We start from the raw sequence: 13888 nt of genomic DNA, 5'->3' as shown, positions 1-13888 counted from the left end.
CCCACCCATGGAGGGGCAGTGCCTATCAGGAAGGACACTCGCCTTTCTCCCTGGCCAGACGCTGACAAAAGCTAACCTTCCTGCACCAGGGCCACCTGAGGGGCATTCACAAAGTCCATCCTCAGGACACCCCAATGCACATCACCTGGGAGCAGGAAGGTGCACGAGGGCGGGGAGGGGGCTGCTGCACCCTAAGCTCGTCCAGTGGGTTAAACAGGCACCACAGAGAGGAGACAGGCTTGGTGGCCACAAGAGGGGAGCCCCACAGGGTGGCTGCCCAGGGCGACAGGGTCCAGCAGGAAGAGCTGGAAGGGCAACCCCCAAGGAGGAGTAGAGGGAAGCTGTGACAGGACACAGGTTAACCACGTCACCTGCATCAAGGCCAGGGGCCCGCAAAACCCACAGAAGTGCCCCCAAGAGACAAGTCGGCCAGCATCTGGGCGTCAGCCGCAAAACAACTCCAGACACGGATAACACGTGGCCTGTTTCCAGTCATCCTTCCTGGCCCACCCAACCCTGGAGGGGCCAGGATCTCAGGGGAGGGGTGGTGTCAGCGACTGGGGTCAGAGATGGAACAAGAGAATCCAATCAAGTGGAGCTCTCCCTCTTCCCCGTGCAATTTCTGGGCCTGGATAGAATATTTATCTGGAAATAGAACCAAAGTTTTGATTTAAATGGGACTTCATGAATGTAACTAGAAAAGCTGTGGGGTCTGGTCATAGGCAGGAGACACACCCGAACTGACAGGAGAACAATAAAGCTGTTACTGCTTTGCTTTCGGAGTCCAGCCTGCTCAGTGAGCCCTGCCCACATGTGCCGAGGCTTCTGTGTCCCCAGGGCCTTGGGACCAGGGAGTGGGAGGGTAAAGGAGGGGAGTTTGACTGGTCTGCCTGGGGCTAGGTGGGCACCTGCTTCCCAGAGTCAATGACTCCTTCTCATTGTGGGACAGTCAGAACCAAGGCTTTGGGGAGCCAAGGACACTGCTGCACACATTTGGATACACCAGGGTGCCTGGTGGGACACCAACATGCACGGAGCCCAGCGGGAAAAGCAGATTCTGACGTGAGCATAGTAGTCTCGGAGGGCTTTTGGAGGAGGTGGCCTTTGAGTTGGATCTTGCAGCAGGAGAAAGATTTCAGGATGCACAGAAGAGGGGAATGGTGCCCCTGGCGGAGGGAATGTTCACACGCAAGGGAGGTGTGAGCACCTGTCACCAGCACAGCCGGATAGTGAGGGGCATGAAGGTATGTGATGGGATATGGATCTGGAAGATGGGATATCATCACTATTGTCACCTTTAAAGCAGTGTCTAGGCTGGCTATGGCCAATCTGGGCCTCACTTTCCTCATCTGTAACCTGGGGAGAATTAACCTAGTTTTTCTTGGACTCACATCCTGGGAATAAAGGGGTCGTAATCTCTCTAGTCACAGCATTAACCAGGAGCTCAGAGGATACGCTTTAGAGTCAGAAAGGCTTAGGCTCAAATACCAGTCCTGCGCCTTCCTAACTGTGGAACTCTAGGTGAGCCTCAGTTTACTCATCTGTAAAATGGGGATAACAAAGCTCCACTCGGAAGGAGTGATCAATGATGTAATGTGCATAACATACATAAACACCGGGCACAGCATAAGCCTGTGTGGAACGCGATTTCCCTACCCACCCCACCCAACTCCCACCTCCGAAGGAGCCCTCACTTACATAAGAGGCCTGGAGGGTGGCCGGGGCCAGGACGAAAGCCAAGTAGAAGGAGACGGCTGCGGCAAACAAGCTGACGGCACAGATGAGGGGCTCAGCCCTCGGGTTGACTTTCTTGTATCTCCTTGAAGCCTCTGCTCCCAGGATGACCCCAATAATGCCAGTCACAACAGTCAGTGCCCCCAAAATCAGGCTGATGGAAAAAAGCAGAGAGGGGTTAGTCAGCCAGTGGGGCTAGGATAGGGGTCTAGCCACCTGCCCCCAGTGCATGATCTGGTACCACAGGGATGTGGCTATGGGTCCCTTCCCCTCCCTCCTGAGCAATGCTAGTGGCTCCTTGGGACACGGCTCAGGGACCCATGTAGTCCCCTACTCATCCCATCCCCTTTCCTGCCTCGTCCTGCAGATGCCACTGGCCACGTGGGTGATCTTCCCAGCACCCAGTACCCCAGCTCCCAGCCTGCCTCATCTCCGGTGACCTCCTCCACTGTCTCACCACCTGAAACTGCCCCACTCAGAACACTTAATTCTACAGTCCCACTCTGGCTCCAACCTCCTTGCCTTGTAGCCTCCAATACTAATGGGAGTGGAAGCAAATGAACATTTACTTGTTGAGCTTCTGTAATGCACCGGCCCTCATCTGGGCATTGTACACACCCTCCCTCCTTGAGGCCCATCCTCCCACTCTCCATCTTTGAACACCTCTCAAGTAGCCCCCTCCTAACTTCCCTACTTTCCCACCTACTCCTGGACCTACTTCGACTCCACTTGGCCTCTCTTGCACCTCCCTTCTGTGGGCACCTGCCCCTCCAAGACAACCTCCAGATAGGTTCCCAGAGGATGCTGTCTAGAACACGGATCTGACTATGCCCCTGCCTAAAATTCTCCACCAGCTTTTAAACACCTTCCAGATTTGGCTCCAACTCATTGTGGTGTACATGGACCTTCATGATCTGACCCTGTATGGCCTCAACCCAAAACCCCAGTTCCATCCTCCTTGGCCCCCAGACTAGTTGCTATCCCCACTTTGTACTTTTATTCCTCCCTCTGAAACACCTTTCACTAATTTTTCCACCTACCAAACTCCTACTCATCCTTCAAGACCCATCACAAATGTCCCCTCTTTGGGGATGCCCTCCCCTGTCCCTTTGTTGATTCCTTCACTCTTCTCAGATCCCATAGCACCTTTTGTGTCTCTATCATCAAGGTCATTCACTAGGCTGTGAATTCCTAGAGAACAGAAACCAGGTTTGGTTTACTTTCTCGACTTCAGGCTGGGAGCATAGCGCCTAGAACACAAGAGAGATACATCTATATTTTTTAAGCAAATGAGCTTACTGATCCTTCCCGGAATTGCCAGGTGGACAGCTGAGGAAGGTTAGGCTAAGAAAGGTTGAGGCCAAGGTTACCCAGCTAGTGAGCTGCAGAGCCAGGATTTCAACACAAATCTTCAGCCTCCTGGTCCATCCTACTCTCCAAAGCCTCCTTTTAAAGGAGCTCAAAAGGATGCTGAGACTAGTATGAACTCTTTAAAACACAAATGTAACTAGGACCTTTCCAGCCCCTCAGAGCCTCCCTGTTGTCCTCAGGGCAAGTTCCCAGCCAGCACAGCAGGACTGGCCCCTGCTGACCTGTGTAACCTCCTGTCTTTTCCCCCTCCCTCACTCTGCACGAATGACCAGGAATTCTCTAAACTTTACCCTACACCTTCCAGCTTCCCTGCCTTGGCCCACACTCTTCCCTCGGCCTGGAGCACTGCTACCCTCACCATCATTCTGCACCTGGCCAGCATCTCCTCCTTGATCCAAACATTTCCAAAGTGCCAGGTGCCTGCTGTTACCTCCATGGCTCCCACCAAGATGTAAGAACAGACGGATGCAAGACTGTGGTTACTGACAAACGGAGTGTCACAAAAAATCCACCTCACCTCTGAACAACTTCTGTGAAACGCCCATCCCACAGGTGAGGACTCATGGGTTTCTTCCCCGGCCCCATCCCCTTGGTTTACAGGAGATCATGTAAAGCCCAGAGAGGCCAGGAAACTGCTGGAGATCACACAGCCCTTCACTGGAAGCGCCAGGGTCTCCTGGCCCTCCGCCTACCAAATGAAGCATGTGTGTCCTTAGGCAGCTTAAAGGTGCTCACCAAACCTTCCCAGCCTTCCAAGCTGTACCAGGCTCCAGCTCAGACCAGTCAAGTGACCCCTATTCCCAGATGAATGCTATCTGTCTCTGAGTCCTGGTGTGAGCCGGCCTTGGCAGGTTCTTAAGACCTTTGTAAGACAGGATTGATTATTCAGAGAGGCGATGTAGAGGAGGCGAGGCGGGCGGGGGTGGGGGCAGCCCCTGAGCAGGAAGTGTGGCCAGAGGACACATTAACCATGAAGTGCCCCGACCCCGACAAGGCCTTCCCAGAATCAGACTCTCAGAGCCAAGAGGGCCCTTAAAGGCCTTCAAGTTCTATGCTGTACTCCTCTGTACAACGGCCCTGGCAAGCAGCTCTCCAACTCCTACTTACATGACCCCAGGGGTGGGAAGCTCATTACCCCCATGCTGCCCCTTCCATCTGGGCCAGCTCTGAGTTTTGGAAATTCTCCCTCTGGCAGAGCTAGAATCCTGCGTCCTATAGCTTCGAGCTCCAGCCCCACCCTCACCACCCTCACCGTGGGGCTTAGCCTAACCATGGAGAGTGTATTAACAGCTGAGGTCTGTGCAGAACCCCAGCACCGGGACCTCCTACCACTCTGTAGTGGGTTGATTAATGCCCCCTCAAGACATCTATGTCCTAATCTCTGGTACCTTGTACGGCGAAACAGACTTTGTAAACGTGATTACATCAGTGATTGTGAGACAGGGAGATTATCCTCCATTTTTCAGGTGGACCCTAAATGCACTTGCAAGTGTCCTTATAAGAAGGAAGGGGAGGGAGATTTGAGACATAAGAGGAGAAGGCAACGTGACAACGGATGTAGAGCCTGGAGTGACGCAGGAAGGCCAGCCGCCACCAGAAGCTGGAAGAGGCAAATCCCAGAGAGCCCCCAGAGGGAGTGAGGGCAGCTGAACTTGGTTTTGGCCCAGTAAAACCATTCTGGACTTCTGGCCTCCAGAACTATGAGAAAAATTTCTGTTTCAAGCTACCAAGTGTGTGTGTGTGTTGGGGGGGGGTATGATCTGTTCCATCAGCCCTAGGACACTAACACAAACAGCCACGTCCATTTCTCATCCAGATTCTGTGAAGGAGCTGAGTTAGAGGAGGAAGGTGAGCCGAGAAAGGGGAGGTGACTCGCCCAGGAACACACAGCCAGTTAAGGCCTGAAGTGGGATGGAGTCCTGTTTTTTCTCCACTTTTTCAAGCTGCTGTGGGACTTCTAGGACTCAGTCTTTGCCTCCAGGGAGATAAGAATCTAACTGTAGAGCCAAGACAAATATAGGTATCCTTTGATGCATTCATTCATTCACTCGCTGGAGGCTTCCTGAGCACCCACTGTGTGCCAGCTGGCGGGAGAGATGTTCAAGTCCATTAACAGTACCAGGCAGTCTCCAGGGGCAACAGGAAACAGAGCTGAAGAGCACCAGCTTTGAAGTCTGAATCCTGGCTCTGCTACTCGTTAGCTGTGTGACCTTGGACAAGTTATTTACCCACTCTGATCTTCCATCTCCTCATTTGAAGGACAGGAATACTAGGGTTTATTATCATAAAACCTCAGACGGTTTGTCACATAAGATGCTTAGCTCAGGGACCAAACTAAAGTTACAGCTTAAGAAGCAACAATGAGAAAAGGGAAGGCAGCCATGGGCAGAGGGCCCAGCTTGGGCAAAGGCAGACAAGGGAAAGGGGCAGAGGACATTCTGGAACTTACGCAAAGTTCTCTCTGGGCATCAGGGAGGGAGGGAGAGGCAAGAGAAGAGGCTAGGGAGAGGGGGTAGTGTCCCTGAGGCCTCAGGGCAGAACACAGAGCCCTGAGGAACTCGGAGGAGCACATCGAGGCAGGATCAGGGAGGAGGAGGGGTCTGTAAGGAGTCTGAAACGCATCAGACAGAGGAGGAAACTGGGCTAGAGGGCTTTAAAGAGGAGGCGGGAGCAAGTAAGAGGACTGAGATGTTCGCTCTCCATCAGGGGGTCATGAGGCCCTGGAGAACGGGGTCAGGTGGTGGAACAGGAGCACAGCAGGGTGAGGGGGACAGGGAGTGGGCGGGCAGTCCCAGGGCTGAGTGCCTGCCCTCCATGTGGCTTCTGCTCTCCCCCCAGCCCACTCTGCCAGCAGCTTTCCCAGGGCTGTCAGTGCCTTAAAAGAGGCAGAGAACACACGAACGCCTGTGAAATCCCTAAACCCGGTTAAGTGATGAATCATCCCAGTGCCTCAGTCTGCCCTCTGTAAAATGGGATGACCCACACTACGGGTCCCTCCAAAGGAAGGTTGCTAAGAATCCCAACGTCTCACAGGCCCCACAGAAGCCTCACTCACCCCAAGTGCCTTCTGGATCCCCAGTGTAGGCCAAGAGTTGGAAGACAGGGACTGGGGCCCAGAGAGGACAAGGGAGCTGCCTGTGGCCATTCAGTGCAGCACAGCTCAGCCCGAGCTAGAACCAGGCCAGCCACCTGCCAGAGGAGCCCCAAGCCCTGGTGTCTTCACAGAGCTCTGTAAGCCCACACAAACTGAGTCTGGGGGCTCAGAACTTCCCGAGAACTTCCCCACCAAGAGCCCCCCACCCAGCCTGGGTGCCAGAGGCCCCTCACCTGTCCAAGCTGTTGCACGGCCCCAGAAAGCAGGGAAACTGCAGCCCGTGCACCATACGGGCCTCGAATAAAAACTTGGGGGCCCAGAAGCCCAGGGCTCCAGTCACAAAGGCCACGGCTGTCAGTCCAAAGTTCGAACACACAAAACTCCAACTGCAAGAGAAAGTGCTCTGGCTGGAGCTGGCAGAGGGCTGGGGCTGGGGCTGGGGGGGTCCTGTCTGCTTCTGCTCGCTCCCCTCCCCTCTCTCCTGGGTACTCGGTCACCCTGGCACTCGGGTGGCTCCAGGCTCCACATCCTCCCCGACACTCATTAAGAAGCCCTCCTCCCTCCTCTCTGCAGGAGCAACTCTCCCCAGCCTGAAAGGCTCAAATCCAACATAATATTGTCCATCCAGCAAGATGTCCCTGTTGCCTCACTTTCCTCTAAGTACCCTCCACTCGGCTCATGGCTCTGTAACCAAGAGAGTGGGGGTCCTCTCCATGCCCCACATTTTGGTAAATCATGAGACCTGGGCATGCAAGTGACTCCTGCCTGCCTCCCCAACCATGCCTAGAATAGAGAGGGATGCACTCCCATGAGGCTTGGAGAGGTAAGTGATTCACCCCGGCATCTTCCCAGCCACCCTGAGAAGCTGGCAAGGCTAGAGAATTATGTCCATTGAATCAATGAGGGAAGTGAGGTTCCAAGTCTCAGGTCACTCAGGGATAAGGCAGAGGCAGAGCCAAGGTTGGAGCTCACGCCGCCTTCCTCCCTCCCTCCCTCCCAGCCCACATTCTGTCACATGGCGAGGTGAAGGGGGCCTCCAAGTCGGGGAGGGACATCTCAGTTGGTGAATGGGAGCTCAGAGGAGGAAGAAGGTTGTGAATGTTGGGACAGTCAGGGAGGGCTCCCTGGAGGCAGAGGGAGGTCAGTGATTCTAGGTCAGACATAGGGGTTTTCAGTGACATGAAGGGAGAAGCAGGGACACTCACTTTCTCCCCAGGTATCTGACATCTTCATACCAGCTGCTCTTTGGGCCCCCCACGGCCATTACCCCCTGCTTCTCAGCAGCTCCCCGGGGTGGGTTTGGAACCAGCACGATAAGAAGGATCAAGGCCAAGACTTCCAGGGGAGACATGACCTGGGGATAGGAAGGTCCAGGAAGCTCAGGGTCACACACTCCTGCAACCCAGGAGATCCCTTGGGTGGCTGAACTCTGTGGTCCAGGCTCTTGGGATGCTCTGTGCCCTGGAGGCGGGGGGTGGGCAAGGGGGGAGAGGGACTCATTTCCCCGGGGTTGGTTATGCACAGAGCTTAACATACCACTGCTCCCAACCCCTCACTCTGAGTACAGCCTCTCTGGGGAGTGGGGTGCCCTTGGTACTTGACTTAATACCCGTTTGTCCTGTACAGACGCTACTATTGGGAGCAGTGAGCCTGACATGGTGAAGAGCTAGAGGCCTGACTACCCTGGCCCTGACTGCTGAGGACTTGCTGCTCCAATAACTGTCCCTTTTCCCGGTCCACGCCTCCACCTGCCAGGCCAGCCCTGCCCTAGTGTCCTTCCATCCCTGTCTCACAAATCCTCAAGATTCCATAAGGCAGCCTTTACTCCCCCCCACTCTACAGATAGGCAAAGTGAGGCCCCGAAGAGGGAGGGGACTAGCCTGAGGTCACACAGCTAGCCAACTGAGCAGCTGGGATTTGATCCCAGGGGCACGACTTCCAGAGGCCACGTTCCATACGAGGCCCCCAGTGTCTGAAGCTGCTGACATCTGAGCACCCCCCACGGCGCCAGGTACTGTGCCAAGGGGCTAAGGCCACTAGAGGCTGGAAAGTCCCTGCTGGCCCAGTGGGAAAACAGAGGGAAGAAAAGGAAACTGGACTCACTCGGAGGGCCCAACGCCAGTTCCCGGTCAGCTCCGTCACAGCCGACCCCAGCACATAGCCCAGACCACTGCAGCAGAGGGGCGGGGAAACAGCAGTGAGGGGAAGGAGGCAGGCCCGGGGCCCCAAGACCAACCTAAGCGAGGGTGCGCCCACCCTAGGGAGCCAGCTCTCTGCAGCTCATGGCCATTTCACTGGGAAGAGTGAGCCATGTGAGACCCAGATGGCCACTGCCCTTGGTCAAGTCACTGGTGACCTCTGGCTCCAGGCCCAGCCCCAGCACCACTGTGCACTGTCTCCCAATATGAGGACCATGCACCTCCCCAAGGCTCAGCCCTGCCCCAGTGAGGCGATTTCAGGAAACCTGAGTCAGAGCTCAGGGTCCTGACTGCAAATCCCATTCTGCCCCACCCCACTGTGGGGTACACGCCCGACCCCAACACACTTCCCTGCCTCCCCTCCCAGAGCCGGCCCCTCCCTGAGCAGGCCGTACGGCCAGGCTGCACTATCTCACCCCTTCCTGGGGTGGACTAGCAGGTAGGGAGCATCCTCATTATGTATCTCTAACTCCCACCATAGCCCATCGGTCAATGTTACTGGCGCCATTTTTACAGATGAGGAAACTGAGGCTCAGAGAGCTAAAGGGACACAGGGAGGAAGGGGTAGAGTTGAGATTCCAAACCTAGCCCTCCTGCTCTGACGTCTCCTCCACCCAGCCCAGCCCCTGTTCTGACTCCTCTGGGCCTCAGTGTACCACCCAGGGAAGTGGATCCAGAGTAATACCAACCTTCCAACAGCAATAAAGATATAGAAGATGGTCAGCACTTGGGTCCGCTGGTCCCTCACGAAGAGGTCACACAGGATGGTGGGCGCAATGATGGAGGAGCTGGCCGTGCCGATGCCCACCAGTCCCCGGGACAGGAAGAAGAGCCAGGAGTACTGGGCAGATGGGGACAATACCACAGTGAGTTCCAGAAATCACACCAGGAGGATTGTTCTCAGAGGGACAGAGGGCATCTGGTAGCACGAGCCCCAGGAGAGGAGGAGGTGTCAGGGCTCCAGACACCTCACCATCCTCCCAGTCCAGGTTCCCCAAATCACACGGGTGCCCCCTGCTGGAGCCCACAGCTGCTACCTGCCCCCCACCGCCCAAAGGAGCTCTCTTCCTGGGCATCGTCTTGGCTAACCAGGCCAGTTCCCGCAGACGGGAGCGATTACCCTCACCTCTAGCCCCAGCACAGCCAGGCAGAAATAAAGCCACGGTGCCAGAGAGGAAGGCCTCTGTTAAGAAAGTCCAACGGGCTTCTCTCAGCCCTGGAATGCCCCGCCTGGCTCAGCAGGGGCTGGATCAGGGAGGAAGCAGTTTGGGGAGGGTCCCCCAGGGGCTTGGGCAGGGGTGAGAGCACCTACCTGGGGGGGGGGATGAAGGAACTGGAGAGGCCTGCTCCTGACCAGAACAGGATACCGAAGCTCAGCACGGCCTTGCGGTTGTGCCGGTCGCCCAGGTAGCCAAACAGGGGCGCAGACAGCGTCAGGCAGCTGATGAAGACTGGAGGAGACATGCAAGGGACAGCCTGCAGCCCCCCAATAAAGGCGGGGAGCAGATGGGCCCAGCAGGCTCAGAGAAGGGAACTGGCTCAGATACTTAAGCTTGGCAGTGAGTGGAGGCCAGAAGGAAGAAAAATAAGGTGAATCCCCAATCTCCATCATTGCCCAGTCAGGAGGACTGGGAGGGAAGTGTACGGGCTGGGCCTAGGCTCAAAACCCAGGCTGCTCGCTCACTGTGCAACCTTGAGTTACTAATTCCACCTCTCTGAGCATCAGCCCAACACTGGAGAAGTCAACATCCCCCTATGAGGCTCTGCAAAGGTGAGACTACAGTGACACAGAACATCATCCCCCAAGGCATGGAGCTGCTAGTGCGGGGTCTTTAGGAGAATTTCAGCCCGCTGTGAGCAGGATGTTGGGACTAGTCTGATTTTGCTCTCAAGCCTCTGCTGGAGGTTGGGGGGGGGGGTGGAAGGCAAGGGGAGGGGGAGGCTGCAGGTGCCACCTTTGAGCAGACAAGTACAGTTTAGAATGAGCGCAGTGTTTATAAACCTGTGGTCCCTGGAGGCTGGAAAAGAGTTGGTTTTCCTAAAGCTGGTAAAATATTCCCCTGATGCTGCTGTTGTACTTATACATGTTTTTTTTTTTTAAGTAAAGGCTTACGAATTGGCCTCCGGACTAATGAGTGCGTTTGCTATTCTGCGAAGACGAAGAAACTGCCACGTTTTTTCTTGACTGTACCACGTGGATAATTACCCTCACTGCTTCGGTTCAAATAAAAAACGCCTCCACCCTCCTCGGTGTGTCCTTGGCCTCCGAGAGCCGGCAGGTGGCGAGGGGCAGTCTGACCCCTCCTCCACCCGGTCGCACCAACCGAGGCCCTTAGGCTGTGAAGGCCCCGCCCAGCTCCAGGGTCTCCATTCATTGAACACTGATGATTGACACTTCCTGAGCCCAATGAGTGTTCAGACTCTTCCCAGCTCATCCCACTCCGCCCTGACCCGCTCCGTTATTGGGTTGAGCCCCGCGCAATTGCGGAAATTAGGCCAGTTTTGACCTACAAAAACGACAACTTAATATGGCTTGGCCTAATACTCCACAGAGAATGGTCTTTGGTGTCAACGGCATTTAAAAATTTAACAGCTACTGCCAAAACAGGCCTCCAAAAAGGCTGTATCAATTTACACTTGCGTAGAAATGGAGTACATATATGCCAGCACCCTTGCTGAAATTTGATAGGATCAATCGATTTGTGTTCATTTAATGGTTGAATAACAAATAGCGTCTCGCTGACGTTTTGATCTGCATTGTCCTTATTCACAGTAAGGCTGAGCAGCAGTTCCTGGGTTCACATCTGCCCATTTTTCAATTGGGCTGTTTGTTAATAATTTCTCCCAGTCCTTTATATTTGTTTTAAGGATTTAAAATGCAAATTCGGAGGTGGGAGGGTATAGCTCAGTGACAGAGCGCATGCTCAGCATGCACAAGACCCTAGGTTCAATCCCCAGTACCTCCTTTTAAAAAATATTATAAATAAATAAACCAAATTACCTCCCCCCCAAAAAAAGTTTTAAAATAAAATAAAACGCAAATTCTGCGACTAAATACCTAGGCTCACATCCTGACCCCACCACTTCCTAGCTGTGTGACCTTGGGCAAATTCCTTAACTCTCCCGTTCCCCTTTTATCAACTGCACAGTAAGATATTAATAGTCCTAAAATAAAGCATCTAAAAGGCAGTGATACGCTTTATGTAAATACTCAACAAAGTTACCTGTTACTATTGCTAATTGCTTTTATAATTTCAATCACCATCATACAGAAGAATTTAGCTTTGAGGTAGTCAAATTTATCAGTCTTCTTCAGGGGAGGTTATTTCGTGTCTTGTTAATGCATATCTACTTTACCTAAAGATTATAAAATATTTCCCCAAATCTTCTAATGCTTTTATGAGACTTGGGGCAAGAATCCTTTATAGGTTATAAACACCTTAAACCTGCAGATCTCCTGGGGTGGAGAAGCCTACACCCAGGGGGAAGGCAGGCACCCCTTCACTCCCAGCATCTCCAGATTCACATTTCTGTCACAAGGTGGGAGTAATTAAGGAGCACAGGGCTAAGGGAAGGACGCTATAGGCAGCTACCTGGATTTGAATCCCAACTCTGTGACTTACTAGCTGTATGACCTTCAGCAAGCCCCACAGCCTCTCTGTGCCTCAGGTACGTCATCCGTAAAATGGGCATAATAATAATCCCTGGCTCGAGGGCTTGTTGTGAAGATTAAATGAGTTAATGTTACAAAGCACTTAGAATAGTGGCACATGGTCAGGGTCACATCAGTGTTTGTTAAATACTGTAAATCAATTAACGGAGTCTAGTAGCTTCTCGGTCCCGTGGTGGTGGCGGGGGAGGGTTGTCTGACCACTGCTTCCACCCACCTTCCACCCCACTCTTATAGCTTGATGAGCCCTCTGAGTCATCAGTTTCCTCTATTCTGCAGCCCTGCGGACAGACAGCAGAGTGGGTCTCAGGGCCTTTGCACAGTGACCCAGAAAGGTGAAAAGACTGACCTGAGGTCACCCAGGACAAGCCTGGTCATCTGGCCTCCAAGCCCACTGTCCTTTCCACACGCCTTTTTGGGCTGCCTCTGCAGAGAAGACCCTTCCCTTCATCCAGTCTCAAACACACACACTCACACACACACCTCCCCACCACACACTCATAAACACATCCTTGCATTCACATGCTCGCTCACTCTCATACACACAAACTTCTCCCTCCCTGCAGCTCACTTATCAGGGGCCTTGTAGTAGTAATCCTGCTCACCACGGTAAGAAGCAGGGCATGGAAATGTTGACTCAGCTACCATTATCTGTTCAGTCTAGAAGGTTGTGGGTATTGAGCCGAGAGACTCTCTTTGGCTACAAATATGACTGGGAGAGCAGCACCAGCTGCCGGCCTCAGCTCGGAGATAGGAGTAATTGGAAAAAAACCATGATCTATCATGATCTACTAACTCTTTTGCTCGGTGCCTATTAAAGAAGTTTGTAGAACTGTGTACCCCTTCACACATTTTTGGCTGACATCTAAAATGTTTTTATCGTCAGTTTAAATAGGGGCAAAGGATGTGATTTCTAGCATTCTTGTATTTTTTTTTAACTATATTGTCATCCAAATCCTTAGGGCTGCAGATTGAGTTCATTCAGTTTATGGGAAATGTCCATGCTAGAGGCTAAGGGGCAAAGCCAGTCCTCATTTGCCAAATCAATCAAACAAATCAGACTGGTTGTCTGTAAGAGAGATATTAAACTGTTGGCTCCATTTTTTTTATTGAAATAAATGTGTTGATACCCATCCCTGAGACAACCATCTCATTTATGAATTCTCAGTTATAGATTAATAGTAGACTGTCACACTCCAGCGGGACAGCTAGATAAGGCTTGGCGCCTCACCATCCTGGGTTTGTGTGGCCTGGAGGAAACATCTCCAGTCAGTGTCTACCGATGCTCTCTCTGTCCTGCTCCCGGGGCCTTGTCAGCAGAGGCCTAGCCGCCATGATGGGCCCCTCTGTCCAGCACCCGGGAGATTTTTACATCCCAGGGCAGTGTACCATATTAAAACTCAGAAAGGAGGGAGGGTACAGCTCAGTGGTAGAGCACGTGCTTAGCAAGCACGAGGTTCTGGGTTCAATCTCCAGTACCTCCACTATAATAAATAAGTAAATAAATAAACCTAATTACCTCCCCCCCCCGCAAACAAACAAAACTCAGAAAAGGGGAGAGATGTTTGGCACTTTTTCCTGCCAAAAGTGGTGGGCAGGGGATTATTATTTTTCTGTCTGGGTTTTTTGTTGTTGTTGTTGTTGTTTTTGGTAGGGGAAGGTAATTAGGTATATTTCTTTATTTTTAGAGGAGGTACTGGGGATTGAACCCAGGACCTCATGCATGCTAAGCATGCTCTCTACCATTTGAGCTGTAGCTTCCTCAAGTGGACAGGTGATTATTAAAGGGGAGGTGGGAAAGAAGAACCAGAGGCTTGTTCT

The 13888-nt window shown here is 53.0% G+C and overlaps 1 protein-coding gene and 1 long non-coding RNA gene across 5 annotated transcripts in view; one reads left to right on the top strand and one right to left on the bottom strand.

Moving 5' to 3' along the window:
* Positions 1–13873, bottom strand: part of LOC140695464 (protein spinster homolog 3-like) — a 47949-nt gene extending 34076 nt beyond the window's left edge. For 2 of the 3 annotated variants that reach the window (XM_072958191.1, XM_072958193.1), the window contains exons 1-7: positions 10604–13873; positions 9717–9848; positions 9087–9243; positions 8303–8369; positions 7405–7553; positions 6433–6585; positions 1699–1888 (exon numbers count right to left, since the gene is read on the bottom strand). In XM_072958191.1, the coding sequence (XP_072814292.1) occupies positions 1699–1888; positions 6433–6585; positions 7405–7553; positions 8303–8369; positions 9087–9243; positions 9717–9848; positions 10604–10832 (1077 nt within the window). In that variant the 5' untranslated portion in view covers positions 10833–13873. Of the gene's footprint in view, positions 1–1698; positions 1889–6432; positions 6586–7404; positions 7554–8302; positions 8370–9086; positions 9244–9709; positions 10266–10603 lie in introns of those variants that run through there. The other variant, XM_072958192.1, reaches the window with a different exon arrangement.
* LOC140695466 (uncharacterized) lies at positions 3432–10637 on the top strand. Of its 2 annotated transcripts, none has more exons than XR_012071146.1 (3): positions 3432–3657; positions 9097–9263; positions 10500–10637. It is a non-coding gene; the product is annotated as an uncharacterized lncRNA (long non-coding RNA). The 2 variants fall into 2 exon arrangements; XR_012071147.1 differs by lacking the exon at positions 3432–3657 and adding an exon at positions 7594–8210.
* Positions 13874–13888: the final 15 nt, after the last annotated feature.

The sequence above is a fragment of the Vicugna pacos genome, unplaced genomic scaffold, assembly GCF_048564905.1.
Source record: "Vicugna pacos unplaced genomic scaffold, VicPac4 scaffold_221, whole genome shotgun sequence".
In the NCBI taxonomy this organism is placed as follows: domain Eukaryota; kingdom Metazoa; phylum Chordata; class Mammalia; order Artiodactyla; family Camelidae; genus Vicugna; species Vicugna pacos.
The sequence above is the reverse complement of the archived record's forward strand: the minus strand, read 5'-3'. Positions and strand labels throughout refer to the sequence as shown.